The sequence below is a fragment of the Wasmannia auropunctata genome, unplaced genomic scaffold, assembly GCF_000956235.1.
Source record: "Wasmannia auropunctata unplaced genomic scaffold, wasmannia.A_1.0 LD336069.1, whole genome shotgun sequence".
Classification (NCBI taxonomy): domain Eukaryota; kingdom Metazoa; phylum Arthropoda; class Insecta; order Hymenoptera; family Formicidae; genus Wasmannia; species Wasmannia auropunctata.
Genome location: NW_012026821.1, coordinates 1,376,228 through 1,402,649, shown reverse-complemented (window position 1 = coordinate 1,402,649; position 26,422 = coordinate 1,376,228). Strand labels below are relative to the sequence as shown.

Here is a 26,422-nt window from a genome sequence, read left to right as displayed (position 1 = left end):
GTCATTTTTAATATTTTCTAGTACTTTTGCGATACTGCCATAAGCCGGTCGCGCTTCTCTGATAATCTAGGACTCTAATCGTCCCCAGCGCCCGGAACGACGATACGTCATCTGAAATTCGCCGGATGATAAATTGCTCATTAGACACGATCGTTCCGAGATATACATATTGTGCATGTGGCACGCGCGCTGGATGGATCGGCTATAATAGTCATCAATGCATTCTTTGTAGCTAAGATCTTACTTTAGTAACTCTTTCGGAGGTACGTAAGGTGTCCGGGCGTCCCTTGTCTAATTGTCGACGAGCTCGCGAGCCCCGCGATATCGCTTATCAGTTCATCGTTAGACGCCGCACGTACGGCGTCGGGAATATAATCCGTCCTTTGTACTCGACGTGCGTACTGAAATGCGATTCGCAGCGAGTCTCAGTGAAGATTCGCAAAATTTTTGCCGACGAGACGCGTGACCTAAGCCTTCCTAAAAACGCATCTCTTGCCGCTAGAATGTTACCGACAACGGAGACCCTTAATGCAATAATTTATTGACAATACGTATTTGACAATTCCTTTCTTATTTGTTGCAGATGAAGGGGCTGATATTTTTTTACATACTTTCGTTATGCTCCAGTCAACTTGGAGCCGACAAGAAGATCAACAAATACGTGACAACGTTAATAAATGCCAAATGGAACGAAACACCTCTCGTACTCGAGGCAGCTGAGTATCTGAGCGATGAAAATCCAAGTTACTTTTGGAAATTTATTGATTCGTATTCCAATAGGATTAGCAATCTTGTACTGGGTAATTATGTTATGATTCGAATGTGAATTGAAAATTGAGAGAGTACGCCAGTACACCACACTCAATTTCTGTAATTATCCCAAACAGCTACGCAAAAGGAGAATTATGACGTGATTCTGGAGTTGGCCGAAAAGTTTCTGTCCCAATCTGAAATAGCAGTTTTTAAGTTAGCATTGTCTTTGCGTATTTATTCCGCACGTGTGGAAATGTTCTCTCAAATGGCTGTGAATAAAAATGTTTCCTCGTACGGATGCAACAATGTTGTCAACGTCGGCGGAACATTTACTTGTTCTTTAGAAGATGTAGATAGATTGCTCGAGCAGGTTGGTTCATCATATTCCATCTCATGTAATTCATGGATGTAATTCACGTGTGCATAATTGCATTATTTGTTTTCCAGGATACTTGGGAAATTATAGATACCTATGACGTAGACCATCGATACTTAAGTACTTCAGAATCTGATAAAATAATGATATTGTATGGTCAGATTGGGACACCTATGTTTACCGATTTTCATGAAAAGTTAAAGAACATAGCAGAAACAAAAGGGATCAATTACATTCTTCGTCATTATGTTAAGGTAATAGAAATATGTCATAGACATCATGTGTCATATGGAGAATCATGTTTCTTACATTTGAAATCGATTTACAGGAGAGAGAGGATAAGAAATTGCGTTTATCAGGTTATGGTGTAGAGTTGCAAATGAAATCTACAGAGTACAAAGCAACTGACGATTCCGATATTAAAGACAATACAGGGAAAAGCTCCGAAATGGCAAACGATGGCATGGAGGAAATTGAGGGGATCAACTTTATGACTTTAAAGTAAGGTGGTTAGTAAGAACGTAAAGTATTCAGTTTTTGTGTCTGTGCGTATTATCTTTACTTTGCATCACTACATTGTAATATGCTATTTTTACAGGAAATTATATCCAGACCAACAAGCTGAATTGGATAAAATACAGACGTATTTACTGGAGACCAGTCATGAGATCGGTGCTTTTAAAGTATGGCAGTTTCAAGAACTGAGTCATCAGGCAGCTGAAAGGATAATGAAGTCCCCTTCTACAGAAGCATTAAACATTCTGACTGATATATCGCAGAATTTTCCTATGCAAGTACGCATTAAAATGAATTCTGTATTTATATGAGTGACTATATATATATATGTAATAGTTTACTTATTTAGTTCATTTATTTTGGTTTTACAGGCAAAATCGCTAATTAGAACTAAAGTAAATAGCGATATGAAAAAGGAAATGAAGCTGAATCAGGAAATATTCATGGCAAGTCTAAATATACAACCAACTGACACAGCGCTTTTCATCAATGGCTTATTTTTTGATCTAGAAGCTATTGATGTTTTAACCCTTTTAGAATCTTTAAGGAGTGAGCTACGAGTGATGGAAGCTCTTCATAAAATTGGTACGATTTATAAACAGTTTTATGTTTGTGTAAATATTAGATTGTTAATATATTTAACTCTATATATGCTGAAAGATTATATTTTTGTGAATTATTTCAGGCTTTAGTAACAAAAAGATGAGTAAATTGTTAGCTTTGGATTTATCTGGAAGCACGGATAATCAAAATTTCGCAATGGACATAAGAGATTCTGCAATTAATTGGATCAACGATATTGAAAATGACCCACGCTATAGTAATTGGTCACCGTCGTTAACCGAATTATTACGGCCAACGTTTCCTGGCATGCTCAGAAATATTAGGAGAAATTTATATAATCTGGTTAGTATCATTAAATTAAAAATAATAAAATGCTTATTTTATATGTGGAGTAATGAATACATTAATTTTCTTTAGGTATTAATTATTGATCCTCTAAATGAAGAGTCCATGCCACTCGTAGCTCTAGCACAATCTCTCTATGCGCATTCTGCGCCACTGAGGGTAGGATTTGTCTTCGTGACAAATTACAATACATCTGTGACAGGTTTAATGGATGCCAGTGTCGCGGTTAACAATGCGTATCACTATTTTGCGGACACTAGAAGTCCGAAAGAGGCTTTACATTTCTTGTCAGAGGTAAGGTATTTATATTTAGCATTTTTATGTGTCTTTATTTAAAAACATTTATAAATAAAATTTATTTTTGCTCCAGTTAGGAAATTACATCGGGCCTTCTGGTGCTGACGTGGATGATGTAAAAAAAGTTATCAGATCCAAAGACTCGTCCGCTAGTGTACCTTATATTCTCGGTGAGGAGTCCGAATACGATGTAGGACGGCATCTAGCCAGCGACTTTGTAAAACGATGTGGATTCAAGAAATTCCCACAAGCTTTGTTGAACGGTGTTCCTTTGACGCCTAATCAGATCAATTCTGAATCGTACGAGGAAGCAGTGTTATCTACTATCATGTCGCAGACACCTATGTTGCAAAAAGCAGTGTATCGAGGTGAAGTGACGGAAGGAGACGACATTGTTGATTTTCTCATGAACCAACCAAATGTTATGCCACGGTATGTAACCACTTAAAATAAAATCTTTGAATTGACTTTGTAAATTTAGGTTTCAATCAGTTGTGCATTGATTATTTCGATTTTTAGATTGAACGAGCGTATTTTAAAGGTGGACAAGAATGCGTGGTTAAATTTAATTGGTACAATTCCTGAAGATGACGACTATACTAAATGGACTTCTCCAAATCTGTCAACTTATTTAATGAAGAAAATGCATTATCTCTTTGTACCACGTCGTAATATGCGTCATTTATATTCCTTCTGGGTTGTAGCTGATTTGAAATCGTTGGCTGGCAGACAATTATTACGAGAAGCCCTTGAATATGTGGTATGTAATTCAGTAGACCTATATTTCATGCCACACACACAAAACAGCAAAAATATAAAATTTATCTTTTTATAGGAATCAAATACTGATGCGCGAATTAGTATTATTATTAATGCGAAAGATGACGCGAATCTAAAGTCTGATATTAACAAAATTGTGCTTGCGGTAATAAGTGCATTATCACCGGAAAAGGCTATACTTTACATGCGTAAAATCCTCAAAGAAGAAAATGCAGCTCTCATTGCTGATAGTAACTTTGAGATTGAGGTAAGATATAATGTCTTTAAGTGGTACATACATATGTATTTGCTAAAAAAATTATTTTATTAATGTTTTGATTTATTGCAGGATGAGTCTGTAGCAGCAATTTTAAAGGATCAAAATTCGATGTTGCTATTACATCAACATTACGTTAAAACCGTTTTAAACATGGAGATAGGAATAAGAGCAGTTTTGTGCAATGGCCGCATCATTGGTCCCTTGGATAACAACGAAGAATTTACAAATGAAGACTTCTCTTTATTAGAAAGATTTAGTCAAAGCACCTATGGCGAGAAATTATTTATGAAATTGATAAAAGATCAAATCTTCAATGAAGATGAATATGGTATTTTATGATTTATTACTTAAAAAGTTAGTTATTTTAATTTGTGTGATAAAAATAATTAAATGTCTGTAATTAATTATGCAGAAGAGAGTGATATTACGGATGATACGATTATGAAGATCACTTCGCTCTTGGTGCCACGTCCACAAACTCGAAATCGGTATGATGTTCCTTTCCATGGAGATGATCACAGGTAAAATAATGATTTTTTATGTATGAGTAAAAACTAAATAATTAACGCAATACGAAAATTTGAATATATTATTGAATATACGTTAAATTCAAGACCGTTTGTTTTATTTTGCAGCGTCATAAAAATTCCAGCAACCAATTCCGATGAAATTGCTTTCAACTTTATCGCCATTGTCGATCCAGTTTCACGTGGTGCTCAAAAATTAGGCCCAATATTAAAAACGCTACAGCAAGCTTTAAATTGCAATATAAAAGTATTTTTGAACTGCGTAGACAAGAATAGCGATATGCCATTAAAGAGGTAAAGTAATGTGTTCGAGTTTCTTCATAATTCTTTTCCTTTTGTTGTAAATTAAGATATATATTTTTCTGTTTTATTGCAGTTTTTATCGATTTGTGCTCGAATCTGAGTTGCAGTTCACAACAGAAGGAGATATCAGTGGTTCTATCGCCAAGTTCACAAAACTTCCAACTTCGTCATTATTAACGCAATACATTCATGCACCTGAGAACTGGCTCGTGGAAGTAGTTCGCAGTGTTTACGATTTAGATAACATTAAGCTCGATAATGTTGCGATGGGCGTACACAGGTAAAGATATTAAAAAATAAATCTTATTATAAATTTGATTCAAATAAGTTTGATTTTAATTTTACCGACTTTTATTTCGTATTACTTGCAGTGAATTCGAGTTAGAATACTTGCTGCTCGAGGGTCACTGTTTTGAAGCGGTAATGGGGAATCCACCGAGAGGCCTTCAGTTCACATTGGGCACCGAGAAACAGCCTGTGATGGTTGATACTATTGTAATGGCCAATCTAGGGTATTTCCAACTCAAGGCAAATCCAGGCGAATGGGTGTTGCGACTTCGGCAAGGACGGTCCGCAGAAATATACGACTTTACTACTGTCGACGGGCAGGACGTTATTCAGAACGGCAACGATGTGAAAGTCCTGATAAGTTCTCTGAGGAGTCACGTGTTGAAAGTGAAGGTTTCCAAGAAGCCGGACAAGGCGGGGATGGATCTTTTGTCGGACAACGAGAAGGATTCTGGATTATGGAACTCCATTTCTAGGTACATTCGATCGATCGTATTACTCTCTCTCAAATTCCGTGTTTCAACGATTTCCTAATGCTGGGTGTTAGTATTTAACATGTGTAGCATGGTATTCCGCTTCCTTTGAACTTAACTTTTATTTGTTCTCTCTTTTTTAGCATTGCCAAATTTTGGTAAGCTTCTCATTATTATGTAGTTAAGTACATCCGTAATTTTCTACAATTAAGTACACACATACACATACTCCCCACAAAGAAATCAGGCGTAAATACGTTATGCATTAACGGAGAACATATTCGTGGCTTTAAATTCTAACATCCAGTTAATCTACAATCTTGAAATATATTGAATCGTTATATTAGTTTATTCACATTGATTACTGTAATCCCAAGTCACCAATATGTGTTCTTGTCTTCGATTTGTCGTCCTATTAACTGACTTAACATACCACTGCTTTGATAATGTAGCTTACGTTAATTGGGATACCTATTGGCTGATATGAAATAGCTAAATCATAACTAGTTTGCAATAAATATTATGTATATTTTGCTATATTTCTCAAACCAGGACGTTTACGGCGACAGACGAGAATGAAGACAAAGATGAGAAATTAAATATCTTCTCTCTTGCCTCTGGCCATTTATATGAAAGATTCCTGAAGATCATGATGCTAAGTGTTATTAAACACACTAAAACGCCTGTCAAATTCTGGTTCTTAAAAAATTATCTTTCACCAACGCTAAAGGTAAACGTTTGTGGCGTATAGTAATAAAATCTTGTTCGTTAACTCTAATGATTACGGAAACAAATGACAAAGTCTTTCTTGTGATACAGGACTTTTTGCCACATATGGCTAAGGAATATGGCTTTGAGTATGAACTTGTTCAATACAAATGGCCTCGCTGGCTTCACCAACAAACTGAGAAACAGAGGACTATTTGGGGATATAAAATCTTGTTCCTCGACGTGCTGTTCCCGCTGGGGGTTAAGAAAATAATATTTGTCGACGCCGATCAGGTAGATAAATTGTTTGAACTGTAGCGATATAAATATTTGTTCGTAATTATTTTACGCGGTTCTCATGTATCATTTGTGTACAGGTAGTAAGAGCGGATTTGAAGGAGCTAGCAACTATGGATCTCGGCGGCGCACCTTACGCATACACGCCGTTCTGTGACAGCAGAATCGAAATGGACGGCTTCAGATTTTGGAAGCAAGGATATTGGAGAAATCACTTGCAGGGCCGTGCTTACCACATTAGCGCGCTATATGTGGTCGATCTCAAACGATTCCGTCGTATTGCCGCCGGAGACAGGCTGCGAGGACAGTATCAGGCGTTGAGCCAAGATCCAAATAGCTTATCGAATCTTGATCAAGTATGTGACACGAATAATTTTAATATTTATAAGAATATAAAGGATATTATACTGTTAAATTGTTCTAATTGTCACTTCCTTTACGTTTTTATAAAATAATAAACGGTAATGTCTTCAGGATCTGCCTAACAATATGATCCATCAAGTGGCTATCAAGACACTACCACAGGAGTGGCTATGGTGCGAAACGTGGTGCGACGATGCATCCAAGAAAAACGCCAAAACTATAGATTTAGTATGTATTTGCATCTCATCAAAAACGAATAACGTTGTAATATTTTTAACGTTTGAGACTTACTAAGTAATGTGTCTTTTTCTTCTGTTACAGTGTAATAATCCAATGACTAAGGAAGCAAAATTACAAGCAGCTATGCGTATCTTACCCGAATGGGTGGGTTACGATGAAGAAATTAAAGTTCTGCAACAGAAAGTAGAAAATGCAAACAGGCAGACGGAGAAAGACAGTGGTATGTTTCCCGCCATATGTCTTTTAATATACGTATATATATGCGTATATATTTTTTTTCACGAGATGTTTATTTCTTTTCTCTGTTTCAGAAACTGTTGATCATGTCTCAGGCCACACTGAATTGTAAATTACATTTATATACGACGATCTGAGGGATATATTGAATCCCGAGATTGTCGAAAAAATTTTATAAAAAGTTCTGTATAAAGAAATTTTTGCGCTTTAGATTAAGAAGCATCAATACGTAAAAATTTCCGTATTTCACTTTTGTAATTGACATTTGGCACTATATGTGTAAATAATTGCCACTGGTGCTCGTGTAAACTCATAAAAAAAATAAGGATATATTGGAAGCTAAAGGTTTGTTACTTATTAAATCCATACTTCGTATAGAATTACAAAAATTATGGATTTCAAATTTCAATCTTATCTTTTCATATAGCGAATTCGCGAGACTACTAACTTCTTTAGATCAAGTCGAAGCAAGAAGTCAGTAGAGTCCAATAATCGTAATTGTTGATACAGTATTCTGGTTACTCGTGAATACGATGTTCTGTTCATGTTATTAAGCCAATTGTGATTGATTATTGTCTACTATGATAGTTATAAGAAATAAACTTGTAACATTTGTAAGATATCTTTGATATTTTCTCCTGTTTGGTGTAACAGAGAAAGAGAGAAGAGAAAATCTAGAGTTAGAGTTAAAATGCTTATCGACTTTTTAACTAAATTTGTTTGTACATGCAAGTGTTATGTACCGATAAATTTATTTATAATTACAGAAAATCCGATTCTCATTTTTAATAATGAGTTTTTGCGATATATTTTTCAGCACGGATCATTGCATGCGCTAATGACGATTGTGTCTTTCGTGGGAATTTATTTTGAACGCCGCGGCCGCGAAGAGAATCAGAGCGAGGCGAGCGAAGAAATTTGATACATTTCGGGCTGCGTTATCAGCGCTATTGTGTCTCCCATCGTTATCGTTTTAGTAGACAAAGATATAAAGTAAAACAAACATTTCAACAATTCTACGATTTCGAGCATCTCGAATGGGAATGATAGAGCAACGACCGAAGCAGGCTTGAAATCATTGTATCCCATCATTGATCATCTTTCAATCGAGGACCGAGCATCGAGGCGCGAGGTCGCGCGAAGTGGACTAATTTCTCATGATAAAGCGCGTTTTATCGTCGTTTATCGTGTTCCGTTTTATTTCGTACGTGGATCGATGGACGCGTGAAATCAAAACAACGTGGACTTGTCATCAGACATCTGTGCATCAGATCAGAAACGGCCGTTATCGACGGCTCTCGCAGAGACGAAGAGATATCGGATGAATTGATCCGGGTCGTTGTCTTGCGTGCGTCCCCTTTGTTCAATAATATTTATATAAACACATCAGGAGAGAGAAAGAAAGAGAGAGAGAGAGCGCCAGTCCGCCACGCACTAATGACATCTCCCGACGCATAGCAACCCCGCGCTGCCGCATTTGCCTTGCCTTGCCTTGGCTGCGCGGTCGGCTTGGCGGTCGGCTTCTGTCAATTGTTCGATGCCCGCACGCCCGTGTCGTTCGCGCTCCTCCTCGGCGACGATCCGCCTGGAAAATTCACGGCGACATGGAAAACAGCGGAGATAAGGCCGCCGACATAGAAATTCTCTCTGTCGTCGTCGAGCAAAACAACAAAACCAACGAGTAAGTCTCGCTTTGATAATATTTTGATGTTGCCGGGATACAATTCGTTCTTGAATTTCTCGTTTAACGGAACACGACACGTGTTTCCACGAGCATTTAATAATTGCGCGATAAAAACGTTCGTTTTTTATTTTTTAATAAATCCTTTACAACAAAATTATTCCAATAATATGCATTTTAAATATAATCCTTAAATTACGTAAAAATTTCCGTATTTCACTTTTGTAATTGACATTTGGCACAATATTATTATCGGAACAATTTTGTTGTCAACGACTTATTGAAAAAAAAAGTATATAATTGAAATAATTTAAAACGATACTGAAAGAGAAAAATAAATTTGCTTAAATCCCTAATTTGAAAAATGTAAATTTAAAATTTATTTTTGCATTTAATTTACTATTTTGTAACGTGTAACAGAAATATTCATTGTTTTTTGAAAACTTGTATATTAAATGGCCTTGTTGCTTATCTATAATTTGAAATCCATTATGATAGCAAGTTATTGAGTATTGACCAAACATTACCTTGATAAAAATGCAAATATAACTTTGACTATCGTCAGCAGAAATGAAGTTACAAATTAGCGACAACCGAATTTTTAGCGACAATTACAGTACTAATACAATTTATTGAAAAATCTGAAATGGCGCATTAAATTATCCACACCAGGGACATACCAAGCATTAAAAGTTTTGCGGCCGTTTACGCTTTTTTTTTATATCATCGGCAGCGTTCGTAGTTTTTGATAGACAGACGGAGGTCATCCAATAATAGGTATATCATTATTTCTTTCTCACTGTCCAACGTTCTCTCTGTGTGACGACCTTTTTTCTTGCGATCCGGATCACGTTAATTTCCGCGTATAAATGCAACCCCGAGTGTCCAATTGTTTCACACGAAACCCTACCCCTCGTCTCGCGGCGTGCCGCCGAAAGAGTTACAAAACATCATCGCACCAGGTGGAAGCCAGTAGTCCTGCAGGTTCGAGCACCACCGGCCATTCGCGAAAATGGACCTCTGCATCATCGACGAGTAAATAAGTTCAAAATTGCTCTTATACTTCTTGCTTTCAGATTCTTCGCGATCACGAGCAAAGGAATATAATTTCTCAGATTTGCCAAGCTTTTGATTTTCGACAAATGATTCAATTTCAAATAGACTGCAATTAGACAATCGCGTGATACATGCTCTCAAAATTATGGGGTTCTTGGATAATCGGAGATGTCGTGCGATTAAGTAGAATAAAGCGAATTTCCGCACTGTAGTGATTTACGCATCTGTAATCGTGTTTAAGCGATAGCAAGACCCAGTTTGTTGTAGAGATAATTTAATAAGTATCCTCCTCGCGTTTCTCGTATCCGTTTTTCCGGGTATCTCATAAACATGTATTTGCATTGCGCATCATTGATCAATGATGCGCGATGCAATCCATGACAACTATGCATATGACTATCGGCATTTAAAAAGAAATACGTAACAGCACGCAGCTTATCTTTAATATTTCATCACACGTTGAAGACGACTGTCTCATTTTCATGCTACGTCGAGATATGAGTAAACGGGAGTTTTATCATACAACTAAAAGTTAATATTAGACAAATATTTTTCACGTCGTTAAATTTATTTTTAGAGAGAGAGAGAAGAATACATAAATTTTGTGCTGTTCCGGCTTATTTATCTTATTTTGAATTGTCTCTTCCGTAGCTGCTTTATTAATAATTTAATATTCCAAAAAGACAATTATCCGGATATATCGCACAATTAAATTTTTAACAAGAAGATATTTTTTTCTCAATGGTGCTTGAAATACTCTTAAACTACTTCATGCAAATTTGTCACATTCTTTTTCCGTGCAATTATGTCTCCTTCGAAACTATTCAAGCTAACATTTTTCATGTCCCCTCGAAATCTTTATTTTACAAGCAACGACTATCAACAAGGATTGTTAACGAAACCACGATATTTTTCTGGTTTTTGCTCGATTATCGATCGAGTCGGAGAATCTTTGTCAAAATTGAACGCAGTCGGAGCATACAACGCGATCGCAGGAAGAAGCCTCTCGATTACGAAATCCGCTTCCTCGCGCGATCGGCACGCGCTCGGGCAAATCATTGAGTCGCCGCGTGCTGCTGCATCACATGTGCCCCGCGGTACCTCTTTGGAAAGTTACGTGAACGTGCCCGCGTGTTTATTTCACCTTCACCATTCGCTCAGTCTCGAGTCGCGATTCACGGCGTAATCCGCGATTGTGTTCGACGTACGTAGACTTTCGCTTAAGACTCGCTTCGTCCAACGGGATCTCGGTATCTCCCGCTATGATTCCGTGCGTCGGTGAAGTCTTGAGAAGCACAGCGCCGTTCTGAGGAATTTTTTCATTTTTTTTTCTCTCCCAAGAATCGCGAAAGGTCGAAATCGACGTTTCGCGTAAGATCATCGATCCCGCGCACTAAATACGGGAGCCGAGCGCATGTCTTTTGGAGAACGCGCCGATGGTCCCCCTGTCTCGTTCGAGATTCTCGAGCGAGACTGATAAGACGAGTATATACTGCAAGCCAGCGCGATTACTGATGAAGACGTCGGTGCGAGAGGGATAAACGACGATCGAACCCACACGCGCCGATAAATCGCGCGAATTATACGCGCGACTATTAAATCCGTTGCGGATGCGATAAACCGGATCTGACTTGTGAAAGCACCTGTTGACACCGAAATGAACGTGCGGAACCACGGCGTCGGACTCCAAGATACGAGATATATCAAAGTGGTATACCAAATGTGAACAGTGTTCAAAAGCTTTGAAGGCTGAGCCACGTGCAACGAGAGGAAAGAGCTTTGTCTAAAAAAAAAGCGGCTAACTCGATCAGCGATATTCTCGAATCGGAGCCGCTCCTTTTTTCTCAACACGATTTCTCTCCGTCCCCGGACGAGTTCAAAGATCCTCGGCGTTAAGGGTTACTAAAAAAAAAAAAAATTGTGTGATTTCGTGAACGTGGAACGAAGACTCGATTACGAGACGCGTATCTTCTCTAAATGGAGATAGAAGAAAGAGACTGAGACAGAGAGAACAGATAGAAAGGGAACGAGAGAGCGACGTTATATCAGCGAGTGGGGATTCCTGATAAAGACAGGCCGATTGCGAGAAAAGGCAGAGAGACTGAGAAGGAAAAATATAAAAAAAAGAGAGAGAGTGGGAGAAAGAGAGCGCGCGTGTGTGAGAGAGAAAGAGAAAAACACCGATGTTTCGCTAATGTTAGATCTTTTATCTGCCGGACGAGCGGACCCGGGCTGAACACGGGCCCTCTTCCACCGAAAGAGCGACAAGTCGCGGCTCCGTGCCTTCGTTCTTCACACGACGAGTGACGGTTTGCAGTCGATCCGCGTCCCTCTGATCGTCCGGAGGACGACAATCCGCACGACTTCGCTGATTACAGCACGCATCAGTCGCCGCGCCTTCCTCCTCGTCCGCCGCCTCCGCTGCGCGCTTCTCCGGCTCGGACGAGTCCCGATCTCGTCTTCCTCTTATTTTTTTCCTGGCACTCGTCTGCGATTCGAAACGGAGGATCGCCGGGCGGATCCCGTCCAAGGAAGACCGACACGGCGACGTCGCGTGATCGGCGGCCGACCGACCGCGAGCTGGCTGGACCCGCGAACGCTCCACCTCGGGATCGATCATGGATGACGAGAAGATCAAGCTGTGAGTTTCCTTCGCGAATCACAATCGTTGGTCCTCGCCATCAGGCGTGCTGCCGCGAGCGGAAGCAGAGATCGCGCGGGACCAGCGAGCGGAAAATTTTGCAAGATTGCAGAAACTCCGGGGGTGGGGGGGGGGGGGGTAGGGTAGGGAAGGGAAGGGAAGGGAACTATTGTCAATCTCTCGGATTGTGCTCCGTATCCCGGATTTCGGTTTGCTCCACTTTGAGGGATGCATCTGTGACGTTTCGATGCGCGATAATTTGTTCTCCGTAACTTGTGCACGAGTTGATTTCTCTCTGAAGGGAGATGACGGTGTTACGTGACGAAAGTACGACGAGAGTAGTGTCTGGAGGAATCAAAAATTGGAGTGGAAGCTGTTTTCTGAGAGGGTTCTCTTTTGGAAAATCGTTAATCTTCACCGATGATCGCATGCGCATCGAGCGTGTCGAACTTCCTCTCTTTTCGGAATACATTTGCTACTGGTGTTGCAATAACGGTATTATATTCTCATTGTCGAATTATATTGGCAGACGAAAAGTGTGGGATAATCGTTGGCTAGCGGATTGGGGAAAATTAATGCTTTGCGAGGGGAGTACGAGTGATTACATCGCTCGCAAGTAATGTCGTCAATCATTGAAGTCTTTCGATAACACGTTCGGAGTCAATTCACAAGCACCCGATAAAATATTTCAGGCAAGTTTTGCACGTATATTCGCAAGTCCCTGTAGAAAAAATGTCGAGGCCTCGAGAGTTTCCGAATTATTGATATCTCCCATCGCGGAATGTCAAAAGATTCTCACCGTTTATCGAATCGGCTGCCTTTTGACATTCGCACACTCGTCGCGTCGTCGCGGCGAGAAAGCTTCCCTCTTTCGATTTCTCTTTCTTCGGACAATGTCTCCGCGTATTAACGAATCGGTAAGCTGTTTGCCGAAATTACACGGCAATTTTGCGTGTGCGACGTGCATTGTAGCTTTGCAAATAACAAGGTCGCGATTCCCCTTCACTTTACCACAGGATCTGTAATACAATGGTCGCGCGCGAGGACGTGCAGTTTCGCGAGCATTAACAAAAACATCGCACGTATCCTCCGATTGAATCGTCATGCAATAATCGTCTCTCTCGTGTAAAAATGATAAAACAGGTTTTTTCCCCGACGTTGTTTATCGATTTCACAAATCTCGGTACGGGACGTAATGCACGAGTTTCTTCGAATGGAATTTTGTTTTTTCCGACACGCGCGCGCAATTATCTCTGATACATTAATTATAGTCTATACAGCTTGTTTTACAAACGTTTATTCTGTGAAATGGAATTCCAACATTAAAAAAAAAATATGATCATCCTCTTGATATCGTTGCGTTCTGCTGACGATCGACTTTCATTAAATTGTTGTTCTATTTTCTGGTGTTTCCCGCCGGGTATTTACAATGAATATCATTGAACTCGGATGAAATGACGTAAATATTATTTACGTAAACCGTAAACTCCGAGCAGCTACGTAATTACGAGAAACTACTCGTGCAAAGCTGATAAGGGGAGTGCACTCTCGCGTGATTCCCGCTTCGGTTTTGTTCATTACAGTGTATTTTCAGCAAACGCCGGAATATAACGGGACTAGCTTTGAGCGACCTGAAAACATCGCGGCGGTGTCCATGGACCTTCAAAACGTAGCCTTGAAATACTTCGCGTCGCCAACTCTTTTTTTGCCCCATTAGTAATCTACGTAAGACGTGAATGGATTCATTGTTGCACTTCCATTTTAATGGATTTTGTAAATGCATTAAATAATTTAAGATAAATTGAGACAATTGAGGGAAAACGTAGCCTTGAAATATTTTGCGTCGCCAACCCTTTTTCAGCCTATTATAAGTAATCTACATAAAACATGAATGGATTCACTATAGCTGTTATATTTCCATTTTAATAGATTTTGTGAAATCCATTAAATAATTTAAGATAAATTGAGATAGATTAAAGTAGGAGTACACTCTCCAGCAATTGATCAACGACACGTGTGACACATTACGTCATCTGATTCTAATAGTAAAATAATTAATTTTTAATATCTCTTATCTTATTGTTAGATACATTTTTGAAATTATACTGAAGCTGTACTTTCTTCAGGTTCAAAGACGTGTACAGCCTTTTTACACGGAGAGATATTTTTAAATAACTATAACGTTGAAATATGAAAATTATTGGATTAGTCGAATTACATGTGACAGTTGCCAGATGTCAATATGAGACAAATGTATGTGCAGATAATCCTGCTAGACCATCCTCTTTAAAGACCCGCGGCTAAATCAAACGTCATTATAGAAATCATCAATGACCGTTTAAAGCACGATCGTTTGACGAATGTTTGTAGTTGATTTCTTGGGTTTCTCTCTCGTTAGCGCATCGTACCTGCAAAACCGCATGTACCGCAAGTTTTTTTTTTCTCTTCCACTTCTTTTTTTTTATCCGGGTTTATCGGCCCGTCACGCTTTCCAAGGGTTGAGGGGACGAATCGTTAATTCACGATTGTTTAACCGAAACTGTGTTATACGCAATTTTCGCGTTGCATAGGTAAAATGTAGGACTGTGACTTCCTTTTACTCCTGTAAACTCATTCATTTAACTTATTTCTTTTTGTCGTCATCAACGCCGTCAAGCTATGTTCAGCATGCTCGTTATCTTGCGTTAAGTCGCGAGTGCCAAGTAGTGGCATTTGTGAAGTGGATAATTTTACAGCCGGTGTAACGATCATGTTTTATCGCGGGGAGGAAGGGTGCACTCGCGTGTGCGATCGCGATCGTGCGATCCTGAAACGATCATAGGCGCCGCGATGCGCAAGGATTACACTATGAGTTTGAATTTTCTTCCTGATACAATCAATATCGGGATATTTAAAAAATACTCTTTTCCCTCAGACAGAATATTAACAATTAATATTTAATATTACCAATTTTAAAAATTATTTTTCGCATTTATCCATGCATTCAGCTAGCAATCAGATTTTCATCTTATTTGATATTTTTAATTTCTTTAGGTGCTAATAAAGGTGTCAGAACATGATTAGACTATATTTCTATTAGGATATTGATAAAATCCCAAGAATTCTAGTATCAGTGATATACTTTTTCTATGAAACGTCTTGTCGACGCCCATGGAAGCTCTCCCTCTTGACGAGGCGAGCGTGTTGTTCTCGTATTATCACAGTATAATTAATACGAAATACTGACATGGTGTCGGATAGCATGACGACGGAGCGGCGAACCGACCGACGTATAGTTATTAATCCGCCGGTGCACCTGATTATTTAGGAGCACATGCAGATGATAATCCGCAGGCCACTCAACCGATCCGAAATACATGTAATCCTGCAATGCAGATAATTGTCGTGGAGTGATAAGGAGTATTTCGCAAATAAAATAACAACGACTTTCGAAAAGCGAGTAAACTTCGTGTGAAAATGCCTATTCTCCTATATTGGTAGTTTATATGATAGTAGAACGGGGAGTTTCCACACAAAGTTGTGAAGCCATTTGTCATTTCCTCATTGACTGGCCGAGCGTAGGAGAAGAAGAGATAAGCAAGACCGCGCGTGAACGTCGCGAAAGGAAGTATGTCGCTCGCTCGAGATAAGCATCGACGCGAGTCCTCGCGTTGTCCTCGCGTCTCATCCACGGTATCGGCAAAAATCCACACAAGTAGATCACCGGCGAGCACCTTGATTTTAAACAAATGAAGGCCGTCACGAATATCTGGTCACCACGTGCCACGCTCGTTCGTCTAGTTGGAAGGACGAATTCCCGAGGGTCGGCCTTCCCTTTCCGTGCCGAGCGCGGTCCCCGAGAAGGCTACACGATTTAAAAAATTTATATATAGGTGTAACTCGCGACGCGAAATTGGAAATTATGAGCCTGATATAGTTTAACGAACGATCGAAAACTTTATAATTCGCGAATAGAAGTCCGTTATTAAATGATTTATGCAAATATAGATATTATATATTGTTATATATGTGTGTATACATGTTTATACGTATGTTATGTATAGGTATATATGTGTATACACGTGTATATATACACAATGATATGATAAAAAAATGTTCCGAAGAAATCTGTCCTCCAGAAGCCAGCGGCTTCATCCAGTTCTTTTAAATACATTTGAACGCATAATAACACATATCGCTATAGCCTTCATCTTCATCGATATTCATCGATCGTGTGACTTTGCACACGGCATCATTGTCATCGTAACTGAATCACAGCTAGGGACAGGGGGTCACGGAGGCACGCGCGAATGTGACGAATGCGCATTTGCGCACGGCATCATTGATATCTGGCTGATAGATAATAGCAAAGTCGATAAGAACTGGTCACGTATATTCGCTTATAATATATTGCCGACGTTAAAGCGTGTAATGTCAACAATACATATTATGCATACAAATGTTTCCGTCAGGCTCGTAACGGAATTACTTACGTAATTAGAATAGAGTGAAAATACATGTATATTCTTGACACGATAAAAAAAATATATATGGGTGTAAATAGCGATGCGAGGATACCTTTTCATATATTCTACATTCTTTTTTCTTACAAGTTTTTCTTTCTTTTTTCTCGAAGTATAGATTATTCTTAATAATATCAAGAACACAAATGTTTCTTATAATGCGTATAATATATTCTTACAAGTCTAGGAAATACTGATTATTAAAAAATATTTGTATTTAAAAATAAATGCATTTAATTCGAAAAAAAAAGGAAATATTAAGTAAGCCTATCAAATAAACAAAATTAGTCAAAGTTACAGATTTTCGATAAATCCTCATAAAATTCTAGTTAGGAAATAGATCCTGTTAAGAGTTAAAATTTTATTTTTATTATGCAACGTGGACTTTATTCCGAGTTTTTCTCGTTCTATAGATAATTATACCGCTTCCCCTTATCACGTCGCGACTGATCAGGCACGAATATCTCCGTAAATCTTATCTAATAAGAAAGCCAAGAAGCGGGCGAGGTAGCCACGAGATCAACGTAGTTTTCGATATCGTGATTTATTGATTGACAAATAAAAAGCTGTCGAAATTGTTTCGACGTTCTCCCAAAAGTTCAATAAAGACGAGCATGATGAAAGAGACGATTCACGACATTAGATAATAATTTAAAAGGAGTGACTTTACGAAGATGCGCATATTTTTTCCTCGAATCATCGACGGCAAGCCGTGTACGCGATTATTTCACTAATACGTAATCACTTTCTTTCATTGCGCAAGGAAAGAACGAGCGATCGCCGTGCGCTATTTACAACCGCGAAGAATAGAGAAAAGATCTAAAGATATAAATATTTTATATAAACAACTATTATTCATAGTTTGAAAATATAAGTAGTAAATAAGATCTATGGACATAAATACAGTAAATGACAATAAATTATAATAAATAATTATAAATAGTCAGAAGCGTAGCATTTCATTTTGCCTCAAAGTCGGCTGCGTTAAAACAATCTACAGAGAAGTCAAACAGTTCTTCTGTAAAAATGATTCTTTCTACCTTCTTTGATTCTTTGTTATTTCAACGATGTTTAACTGCGTAAAATAGAAATGGATTTTATAATGAATTGTAGGTTCAAAGACAAGGCGATTTATGGCTATGGGACGAGCATTCCCCCGAATAACAACGAGGATGAGGAAAATGAGATGTCACCGCGGAAGGTCATCTTCTGCGTTCATGGAAAACTATCAGGTTGTTGTACGGTGGTGAAAGGCGACGAAAATACAACCGCGGACTATCAACAAAATCTGACAAGTACGTTTTTCTTGAGAAATATGTAATTATATGCTTATTTGAGAAAATTAAAAATTAAAAATTAAATTTATCGAAGGGATTAAGAAAACGCTATTAAATTTTTTTGTACTAGAATATAATTTCTGTATCAATTAAATAGCTCTAACTGATATTTGACGAGCCTCACTTTTCAAACTCACTTTCTTTTAAACAAACACCTGACACTATCCTTTTCTTGCAATTATTTTTAGTATCTCCGGAAGATCATTGTCATAGGGAGAGGAACGAGGAGATCGACAAGAAAGCTCGAAAGAAGCTGCTGATCGCCAGTGTGCTCTGCGTTATTTTCATGATAGCAGAAATCGTCGGTAATATAACAAAATGCGTTATCCGTGTAAATGAAGAATACTTTACTTTCTTTTTTGTACAAGTTATTTACGAAAGAGCAGAGCAGACAGTTATCGTACAAATTCCTTTTTGTTTGTCTTCTCTTTAGGCGGAGTATTATCAAATAGTTTGGCAATAGCGACTGATGCCGCACATTTGTTGACTGACTTCGCGTCTTTTATGATATCGCTCTTTTCTATCTGGGTCGCTAGCAGACCGGCCACTAGAAAAATGCCTTTCGGTTGGTACCGAGCGGAGGTGAGTATTTTTTTCTCTCCCTCTCCGTGGACATTAAGATAAAATGGATCATGTTGGAGCTCTACATCTTATCAAGAAATAAATACAATTTAGATATTTTAGATGTAGAAGTTAGTGATAGCGGCGTATACGTGAAATAAATACTGCGTAAATTTAATTAAAAGCCGTAAATTAATTTCGGATTACTCGTGATGTATGAGTTGTACGATAAAAAAAAATTAATGCATACACGGAAAAATTTACGCATAAATCTTGGAAATTCTTTTGCAGCGCAATATAATTCGTAAAACAATAGAAATATTATAACGTATGGAAAGTGAAGCTATATGGGAAATTTTCTGTATGCTATTTTAGGTCATCGGTGCATTGACTTCGGTTCTGTTAATATGGGTGGTCACCGGCATATTATTCTACCTAGCGATAGAAAGAATCATCCACAAAGACTTCGAGCTGGACGCCACGGTGATGTTGATCACGTCGGCAGTTGGTGTTGCGGTAAATCTAGTGTTAGTGATACCATTAACGACAATATTTATTTAATCCTCTGCGCGACTCAACGGCGATTCATGCATAGCGTAACATGATACCGTGCACGATTGTTCCTATAACAATAGGAATAACAAATGTATATAACGTAACGTTAAACTATATAGCGTTCCCTTGTTGCGCAATGTGATCGCGAGTAACGATATGAATTACGGAAATTTAAATGTGCGAAATGAATGAGAAATCTTTGAGAATTAATCGAGTTACATGAATGGCCTGAGATTTAAATCTTGTTTAAATTTAAATAAAAAAAATGAGCTCAAAATTGTAGATACAAACCAGTTTTCAGTGAAATTTCCGAAATTATAGATTTGCATCTTTAAATGCTTTATGGGAAGATATATGCATTATATATAATTTAACGTTACAGAATGGGCCTGTCGTTGCATCAGCACGGCCACAGTCACGGCGGACACAGTCACGGCGGGCATAGCCACGATAACAGCGATGACATGGAAGACGGACTTGAGAATAATCTCAAGGAGAAAAAGAATATCAACGTACGCGCTGCCTTCATCCACGTTTTGGGTGATTTTATTCAGAGCGTGGGAGTATTCATCGCTGCATTAGTCATTTATTTTAAGGTATACCTTTCAATTTTCGTCGGTAGCTTAATTGATCTTTTATATCAGAGAAGTTTCTTTTGACATTTTTGTGATCAATTGAACAAATAATAGATAGGCTTATCTATCTATCGAAAATTCGATTCCAAAGTACGATTGACCTATATATGTTTCAGCCAAGTTGGAGCATAGTGGATCCAATATGTACATTCCTTTTCTCCGTATTAGTTATCCTCACCACGGTGGCGATTATTAAAGACGTGGTCAACGTCTTGATGGAGGGTATCCCCAAGGGTTTCGAGTACTCGCAAGTGGAGAATACCTTTATGCAAATAGACGGAGTCGTTAAGGTGCACAATCTTAGAATCTGGGCGCTCTCGCTCGACAAGACCGCTTTGTCAGCGCATCTCGCTATAAGTAAGTGCACCCAAAAATACAATTCGACATGTGTACTTTCTTATTTATGCATTCCAGTTGCGCAACCGCTGCTAAAGTCTTAAAATAACCGGACCGTGCTGTACAAACTGTACTCGTATTTTTAGATTCTCAAATCATTACATATTTCTCATATTTGTAACTTATCGCACATTTCACACTCCTATATAATCGTCTATCAAATTTATTATTTTGCGATACAATATTTATTTTATTGAAACAACGCGATGTTTTTATTCGCAGAACCCGGAACGAGCCCCCAGAACATTTTGCGCACTGCCACGCGGAATATCCACGACAAATACAAATTCTTCGAGATGACGTTGCAAATAGAGGAGTTCAACGAGCGAATGGAGAACTGCAAGCAGTGCAAGGCGCTATCGCAATAAGTTACCGCTATTGTACTTATGCGTGTCCTAGTCGCGGATATAAGGGACGCAACGTGCAACGAAGATAATTTTAGAAGTCTCCGTGATCACTCCACCGAATGAAACGAATGAGATTCATTCGCGAAAGCAACATATGCATGCTTCATGCATGCTCACATCGAATTCTTGTTATACCTTTTTCTTTTTTTTCCTTTTTTTTTAGCTTTATATAAAGATACGTACGAGCAATCAAAACGTCACTCGTACAATACGATGTGTTTACAATTGTGAATGTAAGCTTGCATGTGTGTTATTCCATTATAAGGAATAAATTATAATTAATTCCACAAATAATAAGTTATATACCGTTAATTGTTTGCAGTTACGACAAGCATTAGAAGTGTTTTTCAAATTGATTTTCGTGCTAATAGATATATAGTTACAATTAATCAAACTTTCAAGTTAAAGATATTGTAATTAATATTTATTTTTAAGAGCGACCTGTATGTATAAGTGTGTCAGTAAAAGTTACCACTCCACTCAGTTATTACAATTGTAAAGAATATATTGTATATATATGTATAGCGATACACAATATATATGCACAAAGAAGACAGAAAGAAAACAATTATGAATAAAGATTATTTTGAATTTGATGATAAAGACAATTTTCTCTTTGCCAGCCTTTAACCTAAGTTTAACTGGGAAAAAAATAGTTAATTTCAGTTTATTAGCTAAAGAGAATAAGACTTATTGTGGCAGATCGTGCAATTGTCAAATTTTGAAACGTGATTAGTTGAAAGTAATAATTAATAAAAATGTAATCGATATCGCTCATTTCTCGCATAACGCTGGAATGCGAACTAGTGCTATAATATGTCAACATCAGAGGTAAACAATCCTCAATCCTTTAAAAACAAAAATCTATTTATATTTTACATAAAAACACGGACAGCTCTTAAATTGCGTTAAAATATTAAACTGTATACCGTGATCTACAAAGTTATGACACAAACCCAGTTATTTATTAATACGAATTAGAGTAATTATATATAATAACTAACAGTAAATACAAATTCAAAACAAATTTCATCACATACCTACACAGCATGCACATACAAAACACAATATAAACATACGTACCGCACACGCAGCAGAGGTTAATACAGGTTATAGCCGTGATAGGTTAGTAAAAGGAAGATGGCAGCTCCCAAGAACAAGTAAGTAGAAACGCTTGAGCGAGTGGAAACGTTTGTACGACTATAAAAACCGCTAAAATACCTCGCACGACAGTGATTGTCGGACGGCTAATTTAACCCTGGCTTTACTTACAGATTGGAGGATTGCGAGGTATGCGACGCGGCTAAGGCGCGGTACACTTGCCCGAAATGCGAGGTTAGAACGTGCTGCCTCACGTGCGTGAACGTTCACAAGAAGGAGCTGAGCTGCGACGGGATCCGGGATCAGACCAAGTTTATCCCCCTAACCTCGTTCACCGATCTGGATTTATTGAGCGGTAAGAGACAGTCCTTTCTTTCTAATTGTCTAGGACGTTTCGAGAGGCGCTTCGTGTAGCTTTAACGTGCACTTGATACTTTGCAGACTATCGCTTTCTCGAGCAAGTCGGTAGGTCAGTTGAAACAAAGAAGCGAAATCCAGAGATGAAGTACACTCGTCAAGCTAATTTGCCAGTGGTACGATACTCTTCCCTGTTTTTTTTTTCTCCTCTCCCCCATGTGCCATTTAAGAGTGCCGCAAGGTCATCAGATGTCCTCTCTTTCAGCATCTGCATAAATTGAGATGCACCGCGTTCTCTAGAAAAGTATCGCTGTTATTTATGCCGCAAATCTTCGGTCGGCACAAGGAGAACACCACGTACCTCAATTGGAAGACCAGCGAGCTGTTCTGGCGTCTAGAATGGATCTTTCCGCAAGCTGAAAACACAAAGTGCATAATGGAAAGGTACGGACGAATGCGTGTCATCTCTGAAAGTCTAAGCAGCTTTTAAGCAATAATTAATACATTATTACTGTGTCCATTATAGAGCCCTGGACAGCACGAGATTGTCAACATTGGTTGAACAGATTTTAGATCCTGTCTCTTCGGTAGAGGAGTCCGATATCGAAAAGTTGAATGCAACGCTGCTTTTAGCTGAAAAATTACAATTTTATAGAGCGGCTGGGTTGAACGGTATCAAAGTTCTTTTGAAAGCCGAGAAAATAAAGAAGGCAGGGTCTAGGTAAACAAATATTTTCTCTATACTTTCTAATCTTACAGTTAAGGTACTCAGCTAATTGGAATTATGTACAGATTTTATGACTTGGATCTTACGCTTACGTTGAGAGAAAATTTGGAGAATAAAACTATAGTGGAGTTTCCGACACTGCACGTCGTCATGAAGGATCACTCGGATATGTATGAGATTATAGACAGTGGTAACTATTATACGTTTACAACAGCCATTAATAACACCACCAATATATTATTATAGATATATACATTATGTACGTATTATTATCTAGATGAAGAAACGAGTGACGCAGAGTGTACGAGTTACGGAGCAAAGAAAAGACACAGCAACAATAATGGGCCTGATAGTGATAAGAAAAATGAATCAGTAAACTATTTCTTCAACAATTTATCGGATTCCGAAGACGAGAGGACAGACGGTAAAGTAAAAAAGCGGAAACAATCGCTTAATATACCAAATTACGAAGATTTAGTACGAATGTGAAAATTTACGTGCATTATTTATAAACATTTTTCTTTTTACTTATATGTATAGATATTTTTATTGTAAATACATCACCGTTATAGTTTTAATACAGATGAAATACATACAAATGTAGTAACATTAATGACGTGTATGGCCATCTATAATACACTTTTTTTTTCTTAATTGGTTCCTTTCCCACACATATACCTGATAATACATATATCTGCGCACCACCCAAAAATACAATCGCACTTATAATAATAAATATATATTTTTTAATTTATACTAACTCGGGATTTCACAACTCACACAAACTGTATGATTTCAACAAAGATATAAGAATAATAAATACAATATCATCTCTTTTTATCAGTAATAAAAATCCAATCCATTTCTACTCCTCATTTGAAAAATTTCTATTCCAGTCGATAATTTAGAGGCAATTTATTTTTCATCGCAACAAACTATGGAAATAAATAGATCACAAATATCTGCTACAATATATATTAAAAATGATCGCACATTGCATCGTTTTTTTTATGTAAAAGTAAATTAGATTCTTTATGTAAAATTATTAGAAAAATTCAATGGAAATATAATATAATAAAAATTACGATCTATTCATTTTTCTATAACAAAAAGCTTTAGTTTTTATCATTGTAGCACTAAAAAAAATCGCAGAGTCATATCTCGTTAGATAGTTATATGCTATTTTCTTTATAAACATAATTTTTACACAGACCAATTTTAGTATATCAATACATATAATTACAATTACACTTTCGTAACTTTTATCTCGTACATAAAATTTTCCTCTTCTATAAATATAAATGTTGGAATCACAAATAGTCCGTAATTATGAGCGAGACGAACGAAAATATTCTACCCTTGGAAATGGAATACTTTTGACGCGTATTATCGAAATTTTTCTTAATCGTGTTGCTTAACTAGAGAATGAAGAAATATAACAGGAAGACCAAAAATGCAACAAGACCAGCGACAGCCTTCACATACATCGATTTACTGTTTAGATGTTTCGCGTCTTTTTTATATTTCTGCGACAGCATAGATAAGTTTTGCGTTTTCGTATCCAATTCTGCAAAGATACAATCAATATGTTAGATATTACACGCGAATTTTTATATTTACGCGCGCTCTTGACGCGAACAGAACGATTGTGTACATTACCTGAGAGTACGGTACCCCTTTGTAAAACATCATCGATATTTTGTACCATGATTCTTTGCACGTCCTGCAACTGACTGTTAAGCGTGTTCAAGTTCCTGCGAGATCTACTGTCCGTGAGGATCTTCTTAGCTTTCTGAATGTACGTATCTGAGAAGCAATGTAAAAGATGCAATATATATTCAGTGAGACATTAACGTTCACGATCATCTACGGCATACCGAATTCGATAAAGGTATAAGGCCTGGTCACTGTATTTACACGTTTGCCATACTGTGCATGAAACTCTTGCGCTATATCCTCCAGGTAGCTGTACGCTATGCGCGTACTGTAATTCCTTTCGCATAGTACCAGATAACACACCTCATTTTCGATTAAATAACTGCAACAACAAAACAATGTCAGACCGTTTTGGGATATATATAAGATAAAATCTGCTAAATTGATCGAACCTGTACTTACTGGAAAAGGTATGGTGGGGTTTCGATTGTACACCTTGTGGGAGACTGCGGACCTAGCTTTCTAAACAGCATCTTTGCTTGATTCTGATACTCCACGATATTCTTACCATCCTGCGACACAAAAACAGAACGTGTTTCTTCAGCTCGCGTAGGTCTAATGAAACATGAGTAAACAGATTTTCGATTTCGGTCGAAATTTTGATTAGCTTCGAAAATTTGAACCTTTTTTTTTTTTTAATCAAATTTAGCAAATCGTTTCAAGATTCCCTCTCCCGTATCTCCGGCGACAAGACTTCCGCCGACGAAGTTAATTGCAGATGCTCAAAGAACGAGGTGACGTTTCGTCATAGCCCACTTTCTAACCTGTTCGTTGTCCTGCATGGTGGCCGCCAGCGGCAGGCCGTCCGCCACCCTTGCGATTATCGTGAACAGGACCATCCTGTCGAGGCTCCGTTCGCGCCGATCGACCGATCCTGCCTGGATTAGTCCGAAACGACCGGGGGAGAAGACTCGATCACAATCGTCGTCGCACTGATCTGACGTGACATCAACGTCCACGGCGGGCCATTCGCGCGTAACTGGTCGCCGATGTGGCTGCCGCGCGTCCACTCCCGATCCACCACGTCAGTCTCAATCCGGTCGATCTGCGCGCCGATCGCTCGGGCGACGACGACGACGACGACGACGACGACGATCGCTTATCCGCCGAGTGGGCGAACGCGGCCGACAGGGAATACGCACAACGCTCCGCGGCGACCGCGGCCTTACCATCGACAGCCGAGCGTCTCGCGACTGGAGTCGGTGAGCGCATCGCGCGAAAGGATAAAATAGGCGCGCACGGCGCGTGTAAATCCGCGTGCGCGCGACGTTCGCGCATTCGTCCCGCGTCGCTCGTGGGCCAGGAGAAACCCATCGCGAGCCGACACCGCCGACACTGTCGCGAGGAAATTAAATGCGTCCGGGCGGGCATGTTTTCGAGGAACGGACGATCCCCGGCGGCGCAGAGGGACTGTCGTCTTCCTT

The 26,422-nt window shown here is 38.6% G+C and overlaps 4 protein-coding genes across 8 annotated transcripts; 3 read left to right on the top strand and 1 right to left on the bottom strand.

Moving 5' to 3' along the window:
* The first annotated feature begins 85 nt into the window (after positions 1 to 85).
* LOC105450061 (UDP-glucose:glycoprotein glucosyltransferase) lies at positions 86 to 7,944 on the top strand. 2 transcript variants are annotated; one of them, XM_011689680.1, is made up of 24 exons: positions 86 to 263; positions 584 to 800; positions 888 to 1,123; positions 1,201 to 1,383; positions 1,458 to 1,630; positions 1,728 to 1,923; positions 2,017 to 2,230; positions 2,331 to 2,551; positions 2,627 to 2,848; positions 2,925 to 3,283; positions 3,371 to 3,611; positions 3,687 to 3,878; positions 3,960 to 4,218; positions 4,303 to 4,411; positions 4,526 to 4,711; positions 4,794 to 5,000; positions 5,092 to 5,484; positions 5,625 to 5,639; positions 6,034 to 6,211; positions 6,301 to 6,483; positions 6,567 to 6,842; positions 6,961 to 7,077; positions 7,171 to 7,309; positions 7,401 to 7,944. In XM_011689680.1, exons 2-24 carry the CDS (start codon positions 584 to 586, stop codon positions 7,436 to 7,438), a joined length of 4,554 nt encoding a protein of 1,517 aa, XP_011687982.1. In that variant the 5' UTR covers positions 86 to 263; the 3' UTR covers positions 7,439 to 7,944. The 2 variants fall into 2 exon arrangements, with proteins under 2 accessions (XP_011687982.1, XP_011687983.1); XM_011689681.1 differs by lacking the exon at positions 5,625 to 5,639.
* A 285-nt stretch (positions 7,945 to 8,229) lies between these two features.
* Positions 8,230 to 21,186, top strand: LOC105450060 (zinc transporter 2-like). 4 transcript variants are annotated; one of them, XM_011689674.1, is made up of 8 exons: positions 8,230 to 9,007; positions 18,320 to 18,501; positions 18,732 to 18,848; positions 18,977 to 19,125; positions 19,480 to 19,631; positions 20,042 to 20,255; positions 20,411 to 20,651; positions 20,913 to 21,186. In XM_011689674.1, the coding sequence occupies exons 1-8, from the start codon at positions 8,931 to 8,933 to the stop codon at positions 21,056 to 21,058; spliced, it is 1,278 nt and encodes a 425-aa protein (XP_011687976.1). In that variant the 5' UTR covers positions 8,230 to 8,930; the 3' UTR covers positions 21,059 to 21,186. The 4 variants fall into 4 exon arrangements, with proteins under 4 accessions (XP_011687976.1, XP_011687980.1, XP_011687979.1 ...); XM_011689678.1 differs by lacking the exon at positions 8,230 to 9,007 and adding an exon at positions 10,005 to 10,042; XM_011689677.1 differs by lacking the exon at positions 8,230 to 9,007 and adding an exon at positions 11,138 to 12,704.
* A 114-nt stretch (positions 21,187 to 21,300) lies between these two features.
* On the top strand, positions 21,301 to 23,895 carry LOC105450058 (box C/D snoRNA protein 1). The gene is made up of 7 exons (XM_011689672.1): positions 21,301 to 22,257; positions 22,372 to 22,553; positions 22,640 to 22,731; positions 22,821 to 22,999; positions 23,082 to 23,276; positions 23,348 to 23,472; positions 23,560 to 23,895. The coding sequence occupies exons 1-7, from the start codon at positions 22,238 to 22,240 to the stop codon at positions 23,769 to 23,771; spliced, it is 1,005 nt and encodes a 334-aa protein (XP_011687974.1). The 5' UTR covers positions 21,301 to 22,237; the 3' UTR covers positions 23,772 to 23,895.
* On the bottom strand, positions 23,811 to 26,192 carry LOC105450059 (vesicle-trafficking protein SEC22b). Its single transcript, XM_011689673.1, has 5 exons — positions 25,763 to 26,192; positions 25,401 to 25,510; positions 25,160 to 25,320; positions 24,942 to 25,088; positions 23,811 to 24,849 (listed from the first exon to the last, which is right to left on the bottom strand). Exons 1-5 carry the CDS (start codon positions 25,835 to 25,837, stop codon positions 24,701 to 24,703), a joined length of 642 nt encoding a protein of 213 aa, XP_011687975.1. The 5' UTR covers positions 25,838 to 26,192; the 3' UTR covers positions 23,811 to 24,700.
* Between the last annotated feature and the right edge of the window lie 230 nt (positions 26,193 to 26,422).

Bases quoted from the DNA above. Each gene is read 5' to 3' on its own strand.
- LOC105450061 (XM_011689680.1), top strand. From the start codon at position 584: ATGAAGGGGCTGATATTTTTTTACATACTTTCGTTATGCTCCAGTCAA. The intron at 801-887 runs GTAATTATGTTA...TATCCCAAACAG, and splicing joins GATTAGCAATCTTGTACTGG to CTACGCAAAAGGAGAATTAT. The intron at 1,631-1,727 runs GTAAGGTGGTTA...CTATTTTTACAG, and splicing joins ATCAACTTTATGACTTTAAA to GAAATTATATCCAGACCAAC.
- LOC105450060 (XM_011689674.1), top strand. From the start codon at position 8,931: ATGGAAAACAGCGGAGATAAGGCCGCCGACATAGAAATTCTCTCTGTC. The intron at 18,849-18,976 runs GTAATATAACAA...TCTTCTCTTTAG, and splicing joins CATGATAGCAGAAATCGTCG to GCGGAGTATTATCAAATAGT. The intron at 20,652-20,912 runs GTAAGTGCACCC...TTTTATTCGCAG, and splicing joins GTCAGCGCATCTCGCTATAA to AACCCGGAACGAGCCCCCAG.
- LOC105450058 (XM_011689672.1), top strand. From the start codon at position 22,238: ATGGCAGCTCCCAAGAACAA. The intron at 22,732-22,820 runs GTACGATACTCT...CCTCTCTTTCAG, and splicing joins GTCAAGCTAATTTGCCAGTG to CATCTGCATAAATTGAGATG. The intron at 23,277-23,347 runs GTAAACAAATAT...AATTATGTACAG, and splicing joins ATAAAGAAGGCAGGGTCTAG to ATTTTATGACTTGGATCTTA.
- LOC105450059 (XM_011689673.1), bottom strand. From the start codon at position 25,837: ATGGTCCTGTTCACGATAATCGCAAGGGTGGCGGACGGCCTGCCGCTG. The intron at 25,511-25,762 runs GTTAGAAAGTGG...TTTGTGTCGCAG, and splicing joins CCATGCAGGACAACGAACAG to GATGGTAAGAATATCGTGGA. The intron at 25,321-25,400 runs GTAAGTACAGGT...TTGTTGTTGCAG, and splicing joins ACCCCACCATACCTTTTCCA to TTATTTAATCGAAAATGAGG.